The 23,808-nt window shown below is 47.4% G+C and overlaps 2 protein-coding genes across 2 annotated transcripts; one reads left to right on the forward strand and one right to left on the reverse strand.

The window, feature by feature from the left end:
* Window positions 1-257: 257 nt before the first annotated feature.
* IGFL1 (IGF like family member 1) lies at window positions 258-2,985 on the forward strand. The gene is made up of 4 exons (XM_054540742.1): window positions 258-896; window positions 1,205-1,258; window positions 1,371-1,614; window positions 1,923-2,985. The coding sequence occupies exons 1-4, from the start codon at window positions 872-874 to the stop codon at window positions 1,924-1,926; spliced, it is 327 nt and encodes a 108-aa protein (XP_054396717.1). The 5' UTR covers window positions 258-871; the 3' UTR covers window positions 1,927-2,985.
* A 1,846-nt stretch (window positions 2,986-4,831) lies between these two features.
* On the reverse strand, window positions 4,832-15,409 carry LOC100441404 (insulin growth factor-like family member 1). The gene is made up of 6 exons (XM_024238161.2): window positions 15,385-15,409; window positions 15,019-15,072; window positions 14,663-14,906; window positions 10,203-10,267; window positions 9,831-9,893; window positions 4,832-4,986 (listed from the first exon to the last, which is right to left on the reverse strand). The coding sequence occupies exons 1-6, from the start codon at window positions 15,407-15,409 to the stop codon at window positions 4,832-4,834; spliced, it is 606 nt and encodes a 201-aa protein (XP_024093929.2).
* Window positions 15,410-23,808: the final 8,399 nt, after the last annotated feature.

Genomic DNA, 23,808 nt, shown 5'->3' on the forward strand with positions numbered 1-23,808 from the left:
AGGAGGGCTGTGGAATTTCTCCACCAGAACTTCAGAGTGATAACGACACTAAACACAGGAACCACAATGACCAAAATCAGGAGTTTTATTCTCCTACCTTCTCTCTCTCTCTCTCTCCTCTCACTGTCATGAATGTCATGAAGACACTGACTTTGCATTTTCTACTCAGCACTGCATCACCAGTGTCTGACACAAAGCCTGGGACATGTGGGCTCCCAAGTGGACCTGTCCTGGATAAATGACCATTAATGAGACAGAAAAGGAGTTGAAGAGCCCCCAGAGGAGTGGGAGTCCCAGGGGTCCCGCCAGCTCCACTCCCACCTTCCAAACCTGTGAAAGTCAGGTGCCTGAGTCACACAGTCTCTCCCACCCGAATGCCACGAGCTGCAGGTGACTGAGCAGTTACTGGATTCTTGACCACGTGTTTCGGTTGTGAGGTTGGGACCTAATGGGCCCCTTTGAAATGATGTCATGGGTTAACAATGTCCCAAGGAAACTGAGGAAAGTCGTAGCTCAGTAGGGTCCTGTGGAATCGCTGTGTGGACATGTGAGTGTGGGAGTGTTAATGCCAGGAGCATCCTGCACCTTCCTATTTGCCAGAGGACTCAGTGTAGAGAATGATTGGGGCACATAGCACAGAGAAGGTGGAGGGTGCACCGCTTCTCTCCTGATTACAAAGGTGTAGATCAAAGCTACAATGACACGTACCCTGCCTGGCACCTCTCCTGCCCAAGGACCCAGCCTGTCTCTGCAGGACTTGCAGGAGGGCAGGACATGCCATGACATCACCAGCTCCACTAGAAATATGGGATAAAAGGAGTGGCTGAGATCTGCTGATCCCCTGCTCACTCCACTGCAACCACCCAGAGCCATGGCTCCCCGAGGCTGCATCATGGGTAAGGAGGACAGGACCCCATTCCCACCTGAGCCCATCTCCAATCTCAGCCACCACCAGGGCTCTCTCCCCACCCTAAACTACACCTCATCCCTGTTCCCATGCCCAGCCAAATCTCCAGGCGTGAATTGCTCACAGCAATTCCCCATCCATAGCGCCCAGATCGGCCCCATCCACAGCCCTGTTTCAGTCCCTGAGCTGCCCAAAGCCATATCGAGCCCCAGTTCCACCCAATCTTCTTCTAAATGTCAGCGCCAGTCATATCTGTGGCTGTCCACTCACCCCATCTTCCCTTTCCCTTTCCCACAGCTGTCTTTGCCATTTTCTGCATCTCCAGGCTCCTCTGCTCACACGGAGCCCCAGGTGAGCCCAGGAATGACTGGGAAGCTCGGGGAGGGGTACACCTTCCAGGGGACCCCAGGCTGGGACCCACCTGCCACCACCTCCTGGATCTCACCAGCTTTGTCTCCTCCAGTGGCCCCCATGACTCCTTACCTGATGCTGTGCCAGCCACACAAGAGATGTGGGGACAAGTTCTACGACCCCCTGCAGCACTGTTGCTATGATGATGCCGTCGTGCCCTTGGCCAGGACCCAGACGTGTGGAAACTGCACCTTCAGAGTCTGCTTTGAGCAGTGCTGCCCCTGGACCTTCATGGTGAAGCTGATAAACCAGAACTGCGACTCAGACCCGACCTCAGATGACAGGCTTTGTCGCAGGTGAGTCCTGTCCCCTCCATGGGATTGTGGGTGCAGGGTAGCTGCATGCCTGTTCTGCCCTGGGTGGAGCCTCCATTCTCCTTGTCTCCCTGTCTCTGCCCCTGCCTCTATTCAATCCACATCTCCCTTTCTCTACGCCTGTGTCTCCATCCATTTTTATTTCCCTCTCAGAATCTCACATTCTCTACCCTGCTGTCCTCTCCTCCTGGCTCTCCTGTCCTCCTTTCTGCCCATATTCAGTCTCGCCCCCATCTCTGGCCGTCTCTGTCCTGCTCAGTGTCTCTCTCTGTCACTATCTCCGGTGTCAGCTGATAGAACATCAGGGGAACGATGACTCCTGGATTCTCCTTCCCGGATGGGCCTGGAGAAAGAGGCTGGTGTTACCTGAGATCTGGGATGCTGAGTGGCTGTTTGGGGGCCGGAGAAACACACACTCAACTGCCCACTTCATTCTGTGACCTGTGTGAGGCCCACCCTGCAGCCGCCCTGAGGAGGCCCATGGGTCCCCTTCTAGAATTCTGGACAGCGTGAGATGCGTGTGCTGATGGGGGCCCAGGGACTCTGAACCCTCATGATGACCCCTATGGCCAACATCAACCAGGCACCACCCCAAGGCTGGCTGGGGAACCCTTCACCCTTCTGTGAGATTTTCCATCATCTCAAGTTCTCTTCTATCCAGGAGCAAAGCACAGGATCATAATACATTTATGTACTTTATAAATTCATGCTGTAGAATTCATGAATTAGAGAGCTTGGACTGTTGAAAGGGGTCACAAAGGGTGACGTGGGGCCCCTTCTCTCTGTCACCCTGAGGCATCCGGGCCTTTCCATTTGTTCTGTTCATGCACACACTTATTTTTTCTTTCTCCATTTATTTTTAAATTTATTATTTTGTTATTCGTGCTCGGTGACTAGGGCCTTGGCCACCCCTGGGACAGGGGCCACCCTCCTACACCAGCCTCCACCACCCCATGGCTCCCTGAACCCACTCCCAGCATCGGGAACAGCCCAGGTGGGGTGGGGAGGAGGTAGGGATCGCGAGAGGGCTTCGGAGAGGCACTCCCTCTCCCACCAGTTCTGGGACAGAACAGGATCCGGCTGTTTGTTCTTGATGTACATTAAGGAGATGCAAACAGACTGGGAAAGAACGGAGGTTCTTTCTGCAACCGGCTATGGGGAGAAGGTCAGAGTAGCTTACCAGACCAACTCAAAGCTACAAACTTCTTTTTCTAGTGCTTATATGCATTCCAAGCTCCATGTCTATGTGTGGAGTGCACCTGCAAGACGGCGTGTTTCATTCTTATCAATATCTAATCTTTAACTAGTGTCTAGGGTCTGGAAAGCTTTCTCCAGAGTCTTGGAAAGTTTCTTAATCTTAAATGGACCCCAATATAAGGAATATGTGTAAGAATGCTATTATTATTTGATCAGATTTTAGGGTCTGAGAAAACCCAGCTGGGGTTTTAATGGGCTTGTTTTCTCATTCCCGCCCTAGTCCCCAGGCACTAGTTTATCCAGTTCTATAATGTTTAAGGTATGCATTCATCAAAAATAAAGTTTAGTGGAAACTGACTCTTCTGGTCACTAACAGAAACCTGACCTGCCACACACCCATCCCAGGCATGCGTCCCCTGGGATGGTAGAAAACCCACTGGGCAGGTCCAGAGCCCGGAGATGCCACACTTAGTCTGACTTTGGGCCAAAGCTGGAGCCTGAGAGGGAGTGGGTGGGGCGGGGTGCGGAGGATGTGGGCTGTGGAGGAGCCCTCGGGGTTGGAAGGAGGAAGCAAAGGCCGGCCAAGGCACCTGAAGCACATTCTTCAGGCCCTGTGCCAGGGACAAACCCTCGTGCCCAGTGCTGATGTGGAATAGATCACAGGGAGGGGGCCACACTGCTGCTTACCCAACCCAGAAGCACGTTCCTTAGGGAGGGTTCAGCCCTAGAGTCTCCACCAACCTGGATTCCCCGAAGTCAAAGAAGCCACCACCTTTCTGGGTCCTGTTTCTCAGGGCCACGGGGTCTGCACAGTGCCCAGACCCGCGTCCCTGGGCCTCAGTCACCCAAGGCCAACCCAGGCTCCCGGACTGCCCGATGGCTTCCCCGGGCCAATTCTGACTCAAAGGGTTCCATCATCGCCCCACAGTTGGCAGCATCGCCTCAGTGGCCCCAGACGGGCCCAGTGGCCAGGTGTCTGCACCTGTAGGAACTCTGGACCCGGCACATCACCATGGCAGCAATCTGGCATCACAGGGCAAACGCCCTGTCTCACAGGCCTAATCCTAGCTCAAGGCCTATCAGTGGGGGCACACCCAATGCTGGGTGAGCTCTGCCTCCCCATACTAGGATTCTGCAGGGCGTGAGATCTGTGCTGACGCCTAGAGAGCGACAGATCCACACCACCTAAGGGGTGGCTGCTTCCTCATCCTCCACAGTGAGCGTCCTAAACCTTCACCCTGTCCACATGTGACTCTCCCTGCCTCCACTCCCTCCACCACCCCATGAAATGATCTCATTTGGTCATTTAAGTGGAAAACTGAAAAGTTTTAAGTGACTCCGGGAGAGCAGGAGACAGGCGGGTCTCCCAGCTGAGACCCCGCCCTGGACACCCCCACGGAAGCTGCACAGCAGGAGGTAGTCGCCCAAGGCACCGCGCGTGCACTGAGAGGCCTCGCTCAGCCCCGCCCCTCTTAAACCTGGAATCCTCAGGTGTCTGGGTCCTGCCCCATACGGGCCCCCTAGACCACTAGTCCAGATCCCCCACCTTCCCCCAACACGAGGTATTGACATCAAAGCATCACCTCATCTGGCACAAGAATCTGAAACACAGACCACACCTTACACCAAAGTGGTGAATCTCTCCTTGGAACTGAGTCAACAAGCCCAGAGTCGGGGCTCTGAGTTCCCGCCCAAATGCCACGCATGCGCACGGAAGGTACCTGGCGTCTCTTCTAAGGGACAGGAATCTCAGGCATCCCAGATTCACTAGGTCTGATTTAAATAGCATCAAATAAATTGGAAAAGAATGAAAGTGCTATAAAGTTCGGCTGAAATTTTCAGAGGTTGTATCGGTCCTGTCTGGTGAAGGGAGTGAACGAGTCTTCTCTGAACTTTCATGAGGATGAAGAACAGTCACTGCGGTGATGGTAACAAGTCACCGACCACCTCCCAGAAATTCTCTTAACCGGTCCTCACAGCAGCACTGCATGGTCAGACCTCATCATCCACATTCCACCAAGAGGAAGCTGAAGCCCGGGGCCTTCATCCACTCATGTCTCCAGACCCCTGGCACGATCCTGGGCCCCACCCCATCATCCAGGCCTTGGACCTTCGACCTGGGGAGGGTCCCTGTCTCCTCCATGAGCCGTCCTGGGCCTGAAGAGGTATCCAATAAACAAGAAAGCAGAACAGAAAGAGCTGTGATGGAGTGGATCTTATGTAGTAAGAATAAAATTATTTTGAGAAATTTCTGGGTCATGTATTTACCCACAGAAAAACAGGAGCAAACACACACACACACACGCACACACGCACACACGCAGGCTGTCACGTGTCCTCAGCACAAAGTGCCTTGAGCAAGGCCATTGCCCGCCCCACACTTAGCCTGACTGTGTGTGATCAGCACATCCCATCAGTGTGGCAACAGGTGTGGCCAGCATGGGAACCAGGCCTTTTCTTCTTCAGATTTGCTCTTTGTTCCTGAATAGACACCATCAGAACAGGCACCCTCCTAGAAGTCACTTGATTAAACATTTCCTTTTGGATATTTAGGTTGATGTTCTATCAATCAGTTAAAGTATAAATGTATATTTATTATAAAAGTGTAAATTATGGCTCTAATTAATGATTATGGTGAATTTTACTAACTATGGCTTTTAAAATATTCCAGTAGATAAAAACAGTGCTAAAATGTACAGTTAATACAAGTGATTACTTTAAGATAAATCTTATAATTTTTGATCTAATAAATCTTCATAAAATATACATGATCATGAAGCACATCAATAGAATTAATCCTAATATTTATAGCAATACTTGGTGTGCTGTCTCTCATAAAAAATAACATTGATAGTAAAAAAAAAAAAAAAGAAAGAAAGAAAGAAATCGGCTGGGCGTGGTGGCTCACGCCTGTAATCCCAGCACTTTGGGAGGCTGAGGCAGGCGGATCACGAGGTCAGGAGATCAAGACCATTCTGGCTAACACAGCCAAATCCCGTATCTACTAAAAATACAAAAAAGGAGCTGGGCGTGGTGGTGGGCGCCTGTAGTCCCAGCTACTCGGGAGCTGAGACAGGAGAATGGCATGAACCCAGGAGACGGAGCTTGCAGTGAGCCAAGATCATGCCACTGCACTCCAACCTGGGCAACAGAGCGAGACTCCATCTCAAAAAAAAATAATAATAATAATAACAATAAAGAAATGATGAAATTTAAAAATTCTATTTAATTTTGAGTTATTTAATTTTCATTTAGGGCATGACTATCTGAAGTAATAAATTTTGTTTGGGCATTAATATGGGATGACCTATGTCTCCCCTAAATTCATGTGTTGAAGTCCTAACCCCAGTATCTCAGAATATAACCGTATTTGGAGATAAGGCCTTTGAAAAGGTGATTACGGTAAAAGGTCATATGAGCGGGACCTAATCCAAGCTGACTGGTGTCCTTATAAGAAGAGGAGATTAGGGCACAGACACACACACAGCGGCCATGTGAAGACACAGGGAGGAGTTGGCCATGGATAAGCCAAGAGATAGACCCTCAGAAGAAACCACCCTGCCAACACCTTGATCTCATACTTCTGGCTTCCAGAACTGTGAGGAAATGAATTTCTCCTGTTCAAGCCACCCCTGTGGTGCCCCTGGTTATGGCAGTCCTGGGGGATTAACACAGGCAGAAGGAAAACAAAGGATGCAAGAGTCAGAGAAAGGAAGAAAATCAAATGTACTTTCTCCTTATACAATTTTCAAATTTTCAATTACTTTAGAAAACCACTATTCTAAACTGGGTGTTTGGCGTTTTATTCTAAACGAGGTGTTTAGTGACTAGATACTTTATTTTCTTTCATAACACATGGTATCTGATTTTCTGGGAAACTTTCTATTTGACAAATGTGTGATCAGGGATCTCTACATGAATTCTCCACGGAAAGACTGATCTCATGGATCTAGAATTTGTGGTGGTTCTTGTGATTAGACTCCTGAAGGAAATATTGCCCTTATGTGACATTAAAGAAGAAAAATGTGACGCTTATGGCAAGTAAAAAGACGGCGTGTGGTTCTGTACTCCTCGGGCATTTGTATGTTGGAACTGGATGCTAGAAATCTTTGGCTTCATCTTGAGGAAAAGGCAAAACTTTGAGAACGCCTGTGGAGGGGCCGGAGGAAATGAAATGGCTTTAAGTGCTTCCGTCACAGAGACATCATGTCAGGGATAAACCTATCATGACCTATTTCTCCCCCTAAATTCATATGTTGAAGTCCTAACCCCAGTATCTGACAATATAACTGTATTTGGAGATAAGGCCTTTGAAAAGGTGATTACGGTAAAATGAGGTCATTGTCATGCTGACAAGCACTAAAAACGGAAGTATGTCATTAGTCCTGTTCAGATTCTTATCCCAAAATCGTCTTGGATTCACATCCCAGCTCTGCCAGATACTAACAGGGATAATGGGTGGCCTGTCTCCATAAATTCCCTCATACTTCTTCAGAATTCACGCCACTTCCTTTAACGTGTGCTTCCGTTTCCCCGCTTGTACAGGAAGGATCCAAATAGTCTTGGGTTCATGACATTTTAGAAAAGTTCAAATGGATACATGTATACATAGTGCTGAGAATAGGGCCAGGGCCAAGGACTGCTCAGAGGTGCCCAATGTTATCACCCTACCTGGACCTCAGCCCTGAGGGATTTAACCCTCTGCCTCTCCACACCTCCTGCCCCTTCTCACCTCACCCCAGTCTCAATGCCTCTCTCTGTCCCACTATGTGATCACTGCTCTCTGCCTCAGGGCCTTTGCTTTTGCTGTTTCTCTTGCCTGAAATTCTCTTCTCCATGGGTCAGGCCACAGATGGTTCTGAAGGTCTCAGCATCAACGTTGCCTTCTGCAAGGGACCTCCTGGGACACATCACTCACCTACCACCAACTGCAAGTTCCTACCTCTGTATTTTTTTCTAGAGCTTTACACAAACATGGATTGATTATGACAGACCTGTTTCCCGCTCTGTATTGTGAGAACTGTGAGGTGAGGAACTCAGCATGAGTAACTCGTAGCTGAGAAGTGATGCCTCCATTTTTTCATCTATAAAATAGAACAAACAATTGCACGGGACTCCCGGGGCTTTGTAAAGTAAACGCTGATGATGTATTAAAGCTCGTTGTCACGGTGTCTGGCAAATGGCACACTCCGGAGATTTGATGTTGGTTCTTCGTGGTATTAATGTTTATCATATGAACCCCGCACGGGCGACTTTTCTCTCCCCAGCGCGGGGTATTCCTCTTAGCTTCACACTCAGAGCAGCCTCGCTCCACCTCGCGCTGTGCACCACGCCCACCAGGAGGCGCCCGTGCCCCGACCTCCCTGCATGGGGAGGGGACAGGCCTCAGGCTCATGGCTGAAGCCACTTCCTGAAGCCACTTCCGTCCTTAAGGAGGGCAACTTGCTCCCTGTCCCACATCCTGGTGGGTTTGCTGCAAGTACCTGGAGCCTTGTGACTGTGATGGGATTTTTATGCAGTGATTCCTGGAGAACCTGGGTGTTCATCTGGAAAATTGCATATATGGGACCAATGGATATAACATGCTGCCTCTAGATGCCAGAGAAGGCCCCATAGCCACACTTTTTCACTCTCCGCAAACTCCAAGCTCCTCTAACCGCTGTAAATACAACATCCAACATGGAAAACTGCTTTCTGCTTTACCTCCCGATAGTGATAAGGACCCAAGGAGATGAAATTTCTCCAAGAGGGCACACAGGGTGAGCCTGGGAATTGTGCTTGCCTGACATTGGCTTAGGGATAATGGGTGGCCCATCTCCATAAATTCCATTATACTTCTTCAGAACCATAAGAAGAGGACCAGTCACCCTACTCAGGTCAGAGCCAGGCTGGCTGTTAAAGAGGAGACAGAAAGAGGAACCATATTGATCAAAGGGATTAAAAATTTAAAGCATCTTTTCCTTGCTACATGTAGTTTTGTTGTTGTTGTTGTTGTTGTTGTTTTGAGATGGAGTCTTGCTCTGTCACCAGGGCTGGAGTGCAATGGCATGATTTCGGCTCACTGCAACCTCCGCCTCCCGGATTCAAGCGATTTTCTGCCTCAGCCTCCTGAGTAGCTGGGATTACAGGCATCCACCGCCGCGCCCAGCTAACTTTTGTATTTTTAGTAGATACAGGGTTTACCATGTTGGTCAGGCTAGTCTCAAACTCCTGACCTCATGTGATCCACCTACCTCGGCCTCCCAAAGTGCTGGGATTACAGGTGTGAGCCACTGCGCCAAGCCCATATAGTATTTTTAAACTAAAACCCCAAGCAGATTTCAGATACAAAATCCAACTGCAGGACTGTTTTAACTGGTTATGACATGGACTTGTTGCTTCCATTTTTTTAAAGTCATCATTTATACAGTTATTTTAAAACCATATGCTCTATTGGGCAGAAAATTAAAAATACATTTGTGAGAATTATACTTCATAGTAAATACCTAGGTAGGTAGTTATACTGAATTCTTGTGTCACTGAGAACCTTAACCCTACTCTAGGACATCTTGAGATAACTGGCGATGATCACTTTTTTGGAGACATTTTTGATATTTTGGTCAAGTGCTGAAGGGATTTTACTCCAAAATCTAGGGCTAGAATTCAAACTTCCAACATTCCCATACCCAGGTAACACAATTATGAATATTCAGAAATCAATACCTCTTAGATCATCAATGTTTCAGAGCTACGGCTGATAAATGACATTTGAAAAACAATAATATAGAAATAATCAGCTGTATTTATACTCCTGAAGCCACTTCATCTTTAGGCTTTATATTTACAGTGTTATCCGGGAGGAATTAAAGAAAAAAAGTTACACTAATTATTTGTCAAGCTCTATCCCAGATGTCTGCTTAAGACTTGCAGTTTATGCAGAGGTGAACCATTATCCTCTAAAATCAGATTGAGTCTGAGTCACTCCATGTCCTGGATCTGAGTCAATGCCAGACTCCTCTTACCAGGTTCATCCAGCATGCAGGTAGTGGCTGTCATCAGGTCGCTTGATCTTCCATCAGTTGGCACTAAAGAATGAGAAACACAGATCATCCAGAGATGAGGGAAAGACAGAAAGATTGTCAGAAAAAAATAGAAAAGAGAAACAGTCAGAGAGTGAGAGCCCAAAAGAAATAAACATAAGAAGAAATAAAAAAAGAAAAGAGAGAGAAGAGAGGACAGAGGAGAGAGGAGGAGAGAGAGGGGAAACAGAAAGAGAGAGGTAGACACAGAGAACAAGGCAGGGGCACCATCTTGGGTAGAACAGGCATCCAGCCCTCCCCATTCCACTGCATTTCTAATCTCGTAGAGAAGACAGGATGTCACCTCCGACAAACCCTGTCGTCCAAGGGCCAAGGGGCACTTCTGGGCCTTCACCTTCACCATTAGGGACTCCAGAGGGCTGAGAGACCAGAAGCAGCACTGCTTGAAGCAGAATCTGATGGTGCAGTTTTCACTCTTGTGGTCCTTTTCAAGAGCATGACAGCATTGTCATAGTGACAGTGCTACAGGGGGTCATAGAACTTGTCCCCACATCTTGAGTGTGGCTGACACAGCAACAAGTGAATGCCTGTGAGAGCCACTGGAGAAGACAGAGCTGATGTGGTACAGGCATCTCTCAGTGGACACCCATATAACCATGTTGTGTAGGCCCATTTTTTTTCTTATCTGCATGTAATTTGAGAAGTCACATGTTTGTGTCAGATATTGAAGCAGGAAAATCAATATGTAATTGCAGTGTGTAGCTCATGAGCAGAATCATTTTCAGAGACATCTGAGGTGCTGTCGGATAGGCCATAGAGGCTGGGTTGGTGACGACCTTCCTGGATGCCCAGCACAGCTCGGCCTCTGCTTCCAGAGATAGAGAAAAATAAAAATAAAAATTCCTGAGGCTCATGAGTCTCTTCTAGGGCCACCATATCAAGGGGCCCCAGAGGGGTGGCTTAAACAGGAGAAATTTATTTCCTCACAGTTCTGGAAGCCAGTAGGCTTTTATATTGAAGGTCTATCAATCTGAGATTGAGGTGTTGGCAGGTTGGTTTCTTCTGAGGGCCTCTCTCTTGGCTTAAACATGGCCAACTGTATTAGTCTGTTTTCACACTGCTATAAAGATATATCCAAGACTGGGTAATTTATAAAGAAAAGAAGTTTAATTGACTCACAGTTCCACATGGGAGGCCTCAGGAAACTAACAATCATGGTGGAAGGGGAAGAAGGCACTGCTTACATGGCAGCAGGCAAGAGACAACAAGCAAGAGCAGGGAAAACTGCCTTATTACACCATCAGATCTCGTGAGAACTCACTCACTATCACAAGAACTGCATGGGGGAAACTACCCCCTTGGTCCAATCACCTCGCATCAGGTCTCTCCCTCGACATATAGTGATTATGGAAATTACAGTTCAAGATGAGATGGGGTGGGGACACAGCGAAACCATATCACCAACTCCCTGTGTCCTCACATGGTCTTATCTCTGTGTGTGTGTGTCCTAATTTCCTCTCTTATAAGGGAATCAGTCAGCTTGGATTAGGTTCTACTCATATGACCTCATTTTACTTTAATCACCTTTTCAAAGACCCTATCTCCAAATTCAGTCACATTCTGAGATACTGGGGTTAGGACTTCAACACATGAATTTAAGGAGACACGGTTCAGCTCAAACAAGATTTATCACTTCAGGTAGGCATGCCCTAAATGAAAATTAAACAACTCAAAATTAAATGGAATGCTTAAATGATATCATGTCTTTTTTACTATAAATTTTATCATTTTTATGAGATAGCCAAGTATCTATACCAAGTAGCAATATACCAAGTGTTGCTACAAATATTAGAATTGATTCTATTCATTTGCTTCATTATCATGTATATTTTATTGATCAAAAATTATAAGATTAATTTAAAGCAATCACTCTTGTATTAACTGTCCATTTTAGTGCTATATTTATCTATTGGAATATTTTTATAGCTATAGTTAGTAAAATTCACCATAATCATTAATTACACCTTTATTATAAATATACATTTGTAGTTTAACTGATTGATAGACCTTCAACCTAAAAACCCACAAGGAGATTTTCAATCAAGGGACTTCTAGGAGGGTGCCTCTTCTGATGGTGGCTATTCAGAAGCAAAGAGCAAATCTGAAGAAAAGGCCTGGTTCTCATGCTGGTCACACGTGCTGCCACACTGATGGGATGTGCTGATCACAGCAAGATCACAGGTCAGGCTAAGTGTGGGGCCAGCAATGGCCTTGGTCAAGGCACTTTGTTCTTAGGGCACGTGACAGCCTGCATATGTTTGCTTCTGTTTTTCTGTGTGTAAATACATGACCCAGAAATTTCTCAAAATAACTTTATCCTTACTACATAAAATCCACACCATCGCAGCTCTTTCTGTTGCCCAGGACGGCTCATGGAGGAGACAGAGACCCTCCCCAGATCAGGAGTCTAAGGCCTGGATGATGGGGTGGGGCCCAGGATTGGTGCCAGGGGTCTGGAGGACGTGAGGGGATGAAGGCCCCGGGCTTCAGCTTCCTCTTGTTGGAATGTGGGTGATGAGGTCCGACCATGCAGCGCTGCTGTGAGGATTGGATGAGGGGATCCCTGGGAGGTGGTCGGTGACTTGATACCATCACCTCAGTGACTGTTCTTCATCCGCATGGATGTTCAGAGAAGACTCGCCCACTCCCGCCACCAGATACAACCAATAAAACCTCTGAAAATTACATTACCTTAGCCAAACTTTATAGCACTTCCATTCTTTTCCAATTTATTTGATGCTTTTTAAATCAGACCTAGTGATTCTGGGAAGCCTGGGATTCCTGTCCCTCAGAGGAGACGCCAGGTGCCATCTGTGCGCATGCGCGGCATTTGGGCGAGACCCCAGAGCCAAGACTCTGGGCTTGTTGAACTCAGGTCCAAGGAGGGATTCACCACGTTGGTGTAAGGTGTGGTCTGTATTTCAGATTCATGTGCCAGATGAGGTGATGCTTTGATGTCAATGTCGTGTATTTGGGAAGGTGGGGATATAGATGAGTTGTCTAGGTAGCCAAGATGAGGCGAGGCTCGGAGACCTGATTCCAGGCTTAAGAGGGCGGGGCTGAGCGAGGCCTCTCGGCGCATGTGCAGTGGCTTGGGCGCCAACCCAGAGGAGTAGCTTCCTTGAGGGCTCCCGGGGGCGGGGCCTGAGCTGGGAGACCGGCCTCTCTCCTGCTCTCCTGGAGCCACTTGAAAGAAAGTACTGGCCGGGCGCGGTGGCTCACGCCTGTAATCCCAGCACTTGGGGAAGCTGAAGCCGATGGATCACTTGAGGTCAGGAGTTCCAGACCAGCCTGGCCAACATGGTGAAACCCCGTCTCTACTAAAATTGCAAAACTTAATCTGCGCGCGGTGGCGGGTGCCTGTAATCCCAGCTACTCCGGAGGCTGAGGCAGGAGAATCACTTGAACCCAGGAGGCGGAGGTTGCAGGGAGCGGAGAACAAGCCATTGCACTCCAACCTGGCAGAGAAGAGCGAAACTCGTCTCAAAAAAAAAAAAGAAAAAAGTACAATGGTGAAAGTACAGCTACTCCATAGACAGCACAGACAGAGTAGGGCGTTCCTACTCTGTAAGTAAGAGGAGGAACGTATCCATCCTTGGTACCATGCTCCTATATGTAAGGAGATCTGTTCTGCTATAAGGGTTTGTGATAAGGGATTAATTTTCTTAATTACTATATTTTGCAAGAATTGATATTATTATGTTTAAAGCAAAATTAGGAATGTCTTTGTTCTCCAGATATCCGGAATCTGGACACTCCCAAGTCTGGGTCTGTTTCAGTAAACATCATTAATTTGTTCCCTTCACTGTAAACATCTTGAGGCTAGGAATGCCTAACTTTGCGAGAAGGCAGCCCAGCAAATCCCAGCCTCATTTTCCCAACCCTCACTCGAAATGGAGTCACTCTGGTTCGAACGCCTCTGACAGAACAAGTGGAGAAACCTGGCTGCCTCAGGGTGACAAAAGAAAGAGGGACTGATGTCACTGTCTATGACCCCACTGACCAAGCCTTCTAATAATTCATACATTCTACAACATAAAGTACATACATTTATTACATGTATGTACTTTGTTCCTGGGAAAGAAGGGGCCCAAAGTAAGGAAATGTCTCAGAGAAGGGTCCCCCAGCCAGCCTGGGGGTACTGCCTTCTTGATGTCAGCCATTAGGGGTCATTGTGAGAGGTTAGAGTTCCTGGGCCCCCACCAGCACACACGTCTCATGCTGTCCAGAATCCTAGAAGGGGACCTGTGGCTCTCCTCAGGACAGATGCAGGCTGAGTGTCAAACAGGTCACAGAATGAAGTGAGGGGTTTGTCCTGCCCCCAAACAACCACTCAGCATCCCAGATCTCAGGTGATCCCATCCCCTCTCTCCAGGCCCATCCAGGAAGCAGAATCCAGGAGTCATCGTTCCCCTGATGTTCCATCAGCTGACAATGGAGAGAGTGACAGACAGAGACACTGAGAAGCACAGAGACGGCCAGAGATGGGGGAGAGACTGGACATGGGCAGAAAAGAGGACAGGAGAGCCAGGAGGAAAGTACAGCGGGGTAGAGAGAGTGAGGTTCTGAGAGGGAAATAAAAACGGATGGAGGAAGAAACACAGGCATAGGGAAAGGGAGAGGTGAATTAAACAGAGGCAGAGGGGAGAGAGAGAGAGAGACATGGAGAATGAGGGCTCCATCCAGGACAGAATCGGAATGCAGCATCTCTGCTCCCCTGTACCCACAATCCTATGGAGGGGACAGGACCTCACTTGCGACAAAGCCTGTCATCTGAGGTCGGGGGTGAGGAGTACTTCTGGCCTTTCATCTTCACTATGAGGGACCAGGGGCAGCAGTGCTCAAAGCAGACTCTGAAGGTGCAGTCTCCACACCTCTGGGTCTTGCTTAAGGGCACTACGGCGTCGTCATAGAAACAGTGCTGCAGGGGGTTGTAGAATTTGCCCCCACATCTTGCCTGTGGCTGGCACAGCATCAGATAGGCATCCATGGGGGCCACTGGAGGAGACAGAGCTGGTGAGATCCAGGTGGTGGTGGCAGGTGGGTCCCAGCCTGGGGTCCCCTGGGAGCCACACTCATCCCCCAGCTTCCCAGTCCCTCCTGGGCTCACCTGGGGCTCCGTGTGAGCAGAGGAGCCTGAGGATGCAGACAGCAGCCAAGACAGCTGTGGGAGAGGGAAGGGAAGGAGGAGGTAACCAGGCAGCCACAGATGTGGCCAGCACTGACATTTAGAAGATTGGGTGGAGTGGGATGAGGGCTCAGTATGGCTTTGGACAGTAGTTCAGGAACTAAAACAGAGCTGTGGATGGGGCTGACCTGGGGCTGTGAATGGGGAATTGCTGTGAGCGAGTCATGTCTAGGGAGTTGGCCAGGCACGGGAACACAAATGAGGTGTAGGGTAGGGTAGGGAGCGAGCCCGGGAGGTTGCTGAGATGGGAGATGGGCTCAGGTGGGAATGGGGTCCTGTCCTCCTTACCCAGGATGTAGCCTCGGGGAGCCATGGCTCTGGGGTGGCTGCAGTGTAGTAAGCAGGTGATCAGCAGATCTCAGCAGCTCCTTTTATCCCTTATTCCTAGAGGAGCTGGTGATGTCACATGTCCTGCCCTCCTGCAAGTCCTGCAGAGACAGCCTGCGTCCCTGGGTGGAAGAGGTACCAGGCAGGATATGTGTCATAGTAAATTTGCTCTCAGACACTTTGAGAGCCGGGAGAACTTGCGCACCCTCCACCTTCTCTGTTCTACCTGCCTCACTCTCGTGTCCCACCCTGAGGCCTCTTTGGTAAAGAGGAAGGTGCAGGATGCTCCTGGCGTTAACACCCTCTCACACTCACACATAGCACAGCCATTCCACAGGATCCTACTGAGCTATGACATTGCTAACCCCTGACATTCTCCCCAGGCAGCCCATCAGGTCTCAGCCTCACAACCCAAGCCCATGGCCCAGAATCCGGTAATTTCCCATTCATCTGCAGCTCGTGGCATTCGGGTGGGAGAGACTGTGTGACTCAGTTCTGACTTTCACAGATTTGGAAGGTGGGAGTGGAGCTGGCGGGACCCCTGAGACTCATACTCCTCTGGGGGCTCTTCAACTCCTGTGTCTCATTAATGGTCATTTATCCAGGACAGGTCCACTTGGAAGCTCACATGTCCCAGGCTTTGTGTCAGACACTGGTGATGCAGTGCTGAGTAGAAAATGCAAAGTGAGTGTCTTCATGACGTTCATGACAGTGAGAGGAGAGAGAGAGAGAGAGAAGGTAGGAGAATAAAACTCCTTAGTTTTGGTTATTGTGGTTCCCGTGTTTAGTGTCATTATCACTCTGAAGTTCTGGTGGAGAAATTCCACAGCCCTCCTGAGATTCTCAAAGGCATTTTTCCTTAATGTGCTTTTTCAGAGGGTTGGGTTGTGATTTCCCCACAGAAGAGCCATCTTGAGATCAGGATGTGAGGACAGAAGGGAAGGAGCTGTGTTGGGTCAGTTCCGTGGGCCCCTCCCAGCTTCTGCAGGATTTCCTCACCTCATGAGCTCACAGGTCACATGGCACGGATAAGCCATTCTCAAGGCCAGGCAAGGTGACCTGTCACCCTGTAGGCACCACAGCTGGGTCCCAGCAGGGCGTGGATGTCATCAGGTTTGTGTGTGTGGAAGATCCTGCATCTGTGTTCCTGGGGAGCATGGACAGGGGCTTCTCTCCGGAGGCAGGAGACAAGGGAAGAGGCTGCAGCAGAAATGACCTCACGATAAATACCAGAGTGCTCAGCACCCACCTTCTCCCTCGGCAGAGCAGACCCTTCTTCCAGCACCATGTCCCTGTCTGCTCCATTAGCCTCCATGCCTTGCTGCTGTGGGATACAGCAGTGTTTTCCAGAACACAGATTAGGATGTGCTAGTAGCATGGAAAACCAATTCAGTTGGGTATAAACAATGTTAGTTTTAATTGAAAAAATGGATTAGAAAATGGGACAGTGTGCACTAACCAGAATGCTGTGCTGGATTGCTTAGGACCCTCTTATTGGGACTGTATATAGTACAGGCAATGATAGAACATTATTATATCATTGTATCAGATTATATTATTATATGATAAAATATCATATATCTAGAACTAGATATCTAGTTTTTAAGTGAGTCACAGACAAACGGTGAGGACACTTGGGAGCACAGAAGTCTCCAGGATCATATCCTCCTTCTCTAAGACCCACTGACATATCTGCTCTTTGATGTCTTCCAAAAATGGGTGCAGTTCTCAGATTCTTGGTTCCAGGCATTTTCTGAGAGGTTGGAGTGGGGTCCTGCTCTAGAGTTTTATTGTCTCTACCAAGAAGAGGGTAGGCTGGGCCTGCATATGAGTCAGAGTGAGAGAGGGGAGCCCCTTCCCCAGGGCAGGGGGAGGGTGGGCATCTCTGAGGAGGGAGGAGTCCAGTCCACCCTCGTGGCCTGAGCCTGGTCTCTTAGAGCAGCTGAATCAGCGCAGCGTCTGGACCAGACTCTCAAATAAATTATGGCCCCAGGACAGTTAAGACCACAGGACCAGTGAAAGGTTTTTCCTCCTCTGCTCCACAAGAATTTAATCTCCTTCCTGTGTGAATGTGCTTGCTCTGAGGAGAGGGGAGGAGGTTTCCTCTGAAAGAAGTCATTTGGGACCAAAGTTGAAGGAGACATTCCCCTGTGGGAGGCTGACACACTCTTGCCAATTTCTGCTTTCTCTTTTCTTTGCGACTGTGTGTAACCCACATGTCACAACTATTTTCCCTAGTAGTTGCAGCCTAGAGATTAGTAAACTTAGGAATCTAGAAGGCTCTGAGTCCCAGCCATCCCTACCGTATCCTATCAGGACTCTGATGCTGTTGGCAGCCTGGGCTCCTGCAGCCCTGGACGTGGCTGTGTCCTGTGTTGGGAGGGCTAAGGGGACAGAAAATGGGCTGTGGAGAGGAGCCTTAGACCTTCCCTAGTGCATCTGACTCCAGAGGGTGCAGCTGAGAAGCAGCTTCACAGGGAAGCCCTGGGGCTGTCTGGAAGAGAGGGAGGTTTGAAGACCTGCAGGCAACAATTCTCACCAAGTCACAGCAACAGGACAGGCAGGTTGAGTGAGACACACCCTGAACACAGGGCTTTCATCATGCTTTTACTTTTTTCATTCATTCATTTAATACACCCTGTGCACTTACTGTGTGCCAGTGGATGCTGGAAACTTGATTGTGACTTAGTTCCAGGCCCTGCCCATCTGGGTCTTATGCTCCATAGAGGACATAGACTCCCCAAACGGTGATGACTCAGTGAGCAAGGCTGGGACAAGGGCCCAGGGCACCAGCAATGGCTTCCTAGAGGAGGACATTAGAAGACAAGCATTGGATGGCTCTGGATTATCCCCCCCTCTTCTTGCCTACAGTTCCCAGAATCACTGTAGAATGCACTAGGAATGTTTATTAGTCTGTTTTGACACTGCTATAAACAACTACCTGAGACTGGGTAATTTGTAATTTAATTGACTCACAGTTTTGCTTGGCTAAGGAGGCCTCAGGAAATGTACAATCATGGCAGAGGGCAAAAGGAAAGCAAGGAACGTCTTACATGGTGGCAGGAAAGAAAGAGAGGGAGCGGATAACTGCCACACACTTTTAAACCATAAGATCTCATGAAAACTCACTACTAGGAGAACAGCAGTGGGGCGACTGCCCCCATGATCCAATCACCTCCCACCAGGTTTCTCCCCATACACATGGAGATTACAATTCAAGATGCAATTTGGGAGGGGACACAGAGCCAAACCATATCAGAATGCACCATCCTGAGTAAGAAGGAACTGCCCGAAAAAGGCTAGGTTTCTATTCCTTCCAGAGGATGCAACACCTTGAGCTAGAGAGAAACTGCCCAGGACAGCCCAGGCTTCATTCCCATCCTTCTCAGAGCGGGTGTCCTGCAACAGTAGCCCAGGGTGTGTCCCCGATGTATAAAACTCAGAGCTCACTGCTGAGTCCTCAGCTGTGGTGCAAGTGGGGCCGGCATGGGAGACACCATCTGCCCTGAGCAGTGCTCCTGAGCCTCGGGAGATCAGTGAGTCATGAATCCTAAGCTTCCGCTGTCCCTCACTTCCTGTCTGTAAGTAATTAACCTGCTTGGTGGACCTGGCTGTGGTTGTGGGCATTCCGTCTCACAACCAAAGTGAAGTCAAAACGCTAAGGGTACAGGACACCCCATCACTCCTTCCCACCAGCTTCCAGTTACACCATATAGGTTGTTGTAGTGGTGATATAGCCTCTTACTGCCGAGAAGTTGTGAGAGTCCTGAATCTCTACCAGGCCCTTGACACCTCCTCAGTGAGGAGTAGAAGGAGTGCCTCATTACCACCAAGTGGGGGATGAAGGTCCAGACTAAACACACAGTCTCCAGTGATACCACGGTTGGTGGGGAAAACCGTGTCATTGCCCTGTGGGGATGAAAGTCCAAGCCCCTCTCTTAGCCTTCTCTGACACACCCTGGCAGAAGGAATGGGAGACCTCATTACATCCTGGTGAGGGAGGAAGTCTGGGCGCCCCGCTCCACCTTTTCTGTAGGAGTCGATGGTGATGTGGAAGTACTTTTTATGAAGTATTTGATGGCAGGAGGGTAGATACTATCTAAAAGTTTTCTATCTAGGACGCTCCTTTCCTGGCCCCTTGGCTAGAGAAAATCAGCTTGTCTGGGGCTTTTATTGTCTGCACCCTTTGGACTTTTTGAGTTGCCAGTTTCTCCAGCTTCTCTTGAGTTGCATCTAGGATATATGAGGCAAAAAAGAAAACTCAGGGAAACTCCCTTCTCTGCCATTTCTGAGGTCCCAAGGTCCTCACTTTGTCTGCCTTCTTACCCTACCTTTCTGAGTCTTCTTATGCTTGTCTTATAGCTGTACTGAGCAGGAGAGATATGGAAACATATGCCTACCTCGTCTTTCTGGAAGCAGAATTCCACTCCTACTGAATGATTTTGGTAAGAACACATTTGCCAGATCAATAATTGCATACCAAGGATCAAACACTGTTTTGATTTGCCTCAACAAAGATACAACATCTGACACAGCATCTGTGGTTAGGGCACAATCTAGCTCTGGTTTTGAAAATTTACAAATACCTGCCGTTGTCTGTGATACAGTTTGGATGTTTGTCCCCTCCAACTCTCATGTTAAAGTGTGATCTCCAATGTTGGAGGTGAGGCCTGGGGAGGTGTTTTGGTCATGGGAGGAGATTCCTCACAAATAGCTTGGTGCTCTACCCATAGTAATAAGTGAGTTCTTGCCCTGTTGGTTCGTGCAAGAGCTGGTAACAAGAGTCTGACATTTCTCTTGCTCCCTGTCTTGCCATGTGACATGCCTGCTCCTCCTTTGCCTTCTGCCATAATTGTAAGCTTCCTGAGGCCCTCACTAGAAGCAGATGCAGGCACCATGCTTCCTGTATACAGCTTATAGAACCACGAGCAATTAAATCTCTTTTCTTTATAAATTACCCAGCCTTGGGTATTTCTTTATAGCAATGCAAATGGACTAATGTAGTCGCTTTATGACGGGTCAGAACGTGAATTGCATGAGGACATGATGATAGTGCCCATTATCCCTGAATTTTTCACATCATGCAATTCACCTTCTGGGCCCCATATAGGGGAAGTGATTCTGGAAAATGTGGTTCCCACCTCAGAAGGGAGTGGGTGTTGGAGACAAGTTGATAATAGAAAGTCTAGCACAGTCCACCCCATTCAAAAATAAGCATTTATTGACACCCATTATAGACATTTTCAACTTCCAAATAAAGGCAGAAACAATACCATTTTCCAAGTAATGTGATGCAACTATCAGTTTTACAACCCAAAGACTTTTAATCTTCTCTAGAGAAGAGGGATTTGAAAATGCATTGTCCCTCTCCCAGACGATTAACAACCTCTCTTACTATTTCATACTGTAAATACCAAGAATGAAACAATATAAACCAATATTAGATAGAGGAGTATGAAGGCATTGAGACAAACAGCAACGGAATCAGTTAATATAGAAAATATATCCACGTAGGCCAGGCATGTTGGCTCATGTCTGTAATTCCCAGCACTTTGGGAGGCCAAGGCAGAAGGATCGCTTGAGTCCAAGAGTTCGAGACCAACCTGGGCAACACGGTGAAACCCCATCTCTCCAAAAAATAAAAAAAAAATTAGCCAGGCATGGTGGTACATGCCTGTAGTCCCAGCTACTCAGGGGGCTGAGGCAGGTGGATCACTTGAGCCTGGAAGGTAAAGGTTGCAGTGAGCCGAGATCACGCCTCTGCACTCCTGTCTGCATGACAGAGTGAGACCCTGTCTGAAAAAAAGAAAAAAATAAATAAAATATGTTCACCTCAAAGTGAGGAAGATTATATAAAAGTCTAACTTAGTCCTTGTTTCAGCAACTGGCCTTGAGGCTAAAGCTGGCATTTAAAAATTTCATCTTTCAAGCCAGACACAGTGGCACATGCTTGTAATCCCCACTTCTCAGGTGGCTGAGGTGGGAGGCTCACTTGAGTTCAGGGGTTCAAGACCAGCCTGGGCAACATACCAAAACTCCACCCAAAAAAAAATGTCTTTCACTATCCATTCTATAATCTCTTTGCTCTCAGCAAACACCTCACCTCATTGTGATTTTTTTTTATTTTTTAATGACTATATTGTCTTCTCTTCATCCTTACATGAATCACCCTCTCCCTCTCTCCCCGAAAAAAATCAATCATTCCATTGTTAGAATGCAGTTTAGGGTCTATAAACTCCAAACTCAGTACATAATTAAAATTTATATTCGCACTTTGGGAGGCTGAGGTGGGCGGATCACGAGGTCATGATATCGAGACCATCTTGGCCAACATGGTGAAACCCTGTCTCTACTAAAAATACAAAAATTAGCTGGGCATGGTGGTACGTGCCTGTAGTCCCAGCCATTCGGGAGGCTGAGGCAGGAAAATCGCTTGAACCTGGGAGGCGGAGGTTGCAGTGAGCCGAGATCGTACCACTGCATCCAGCCTGGGCGACAGAGCGAGACTCCATCTCAAAAAAAAAAAAAAAAAAAATTTATATTCATTGGGACCTTGAACTTAGTCTTCAAGTTTTACATGCAATACCATTAGTTTATTTAAGTTCAGTTGATTCATTGTCTTTCTGTCTCCCTCCACAAACCAACCTCTTGCATCAGATGTCCTCCTTAACTTGCTTAGAGTGCTGCCATTTTTTGAATTTTTTTCCTTTTTATCACCTGAAACCTCATTTCCATCTTAAGTAGGCCTCCCATGCATTGTCTAAGTATCTCCCTAGTAATTCCCAACATTTTCTTGTCCCAACTGAAGCCTAGTTCTCTCTTTAATAGAATTGTTTTACATCCCTCTCTTGTTGCAGATATGATTTCTCTACAACTCCATATATAAAAAAGATAAGGTGAAAAGAGGATATTGTGAGCAACTCAGTTTCCCTTGCCACTTCCCAGATTGGTAGTCCAACCCTTTCTCTGTGTCTATTCCCTCCAGCCATGCTATTCTTTATTTATTCTTGTGGCCTCCTTGTATATTCACAGAGGTCTTTGCTTTGCTTTGCTCTGGTTGTGATTTTTAACCTGGTGAAATTACCCACGTCTTCATTCTTGAAGTATATATGCCATTAGGAGTCTTTTCTGTAGTGAATTGTTATAGTTTTCCCATGTTTTACTATGGGACACAGGAGTTCTAAGAGGCATCCCACAGAATGCCTTGTGTGAGTGGGATAGTTATACTCTCTTCTGCCCATTGTGTGGTAGCTACCCAATTCCCCCCCTTGATAATCAGGACAATTTGCCACTTTTTGCCATCAGGCTTTACACAATTTCTTCTACCTTAGACTATATAACCATTCAATTAGAGCCAGGTTAATGCCTTCCACTTACAAAGTCCATATCTCTGGAGTCAACAACAAGAACATTCCCTGCCAAGGACTACTCCAGATTTTTGCATGCTTAACCCAAAGCAAAAATAAGACCTTTTGAATTAAGCATGTTTATATCATTAATCTTCATCATATGTAATGTTGAGTTTTTTTTGTAAAGCAGATTCCTGGTTAAATTTTTTCAGAGCATCAAATTCCTTCTGGTGTAACAATATATTATTTGCACCAATTTTACCTGTATAGCAACTACTTTTCATTCTTATCTTATAAAACTTATCATTTGGTAAAAAAAAATTCTCACTTTTCCTGAATTTCCTGTTGGTTCCTTGTAATATCTTCCATCTAGGTCATTCAACAGGGTGAGTTTCATATTGATAAGGAGTTCAGGAAGGGAGTTATCAAAAGATAAAGTAAGTGCACTGGCATTTTCTCCTTGAGAGGTTGGGTAAGTCAACAATAGATTAGACCTATGGAATATGAGAAACAGCAGGCTGTCCCTACAAGGTAGGAGACTGTTGACAGCTATGCTGGGCCTAAGGAAAAGAAGACAGCCATGAACTGTGTTCAGAATTAATTTGCCCCGACAGAAAATAGAGGCAGGGAAAACCAAGACACAGTACTCTGGAATGTGCATTTCCATGTCATTCTCGTGAATGGTACAGTCTAACTAAGTGCAGTCATTTTCTCAGTACAGATTCTGATTCTTGCTCTCTCTGGTTGCATCTACTTGGTGAGCTGCCCTAGGCATGTCATTTAGCTATCTCTATTTCATTTTTCATACCTCCCATACAGTGCCATGGAGCCCTTGTGTCTCCCTTGTGGCCACACAAAATGTTCAGACAATGAGCTTAGTCACTTGATTTCTACTACTTAAACAGACAACTCCTGAGATCAATTTGGAATGTTTTTTGCTCCACCAAGTATTGCAGGACATTAGCAAAGATCTTAGCTAGGTGCCATTTATTTGAAAGCAAATCATACAAGTATTTGAAAAGATTCAATTCGAGCA

This window comes from Pongo abelii, chromosome 20, assembly GCF_028885655.2.
Source record: "Pongo abelii isolate AG06213 chromosome 20, NHGRI_mPonAbe1-v2.0_pri, whole genome shotgun sequence".
NCBI classification, from domain to species: Eukaryota; Metazoa; Chordata; class Mammalia; order Primates; family Hominidae; genus Pongo; species Pongo abelii.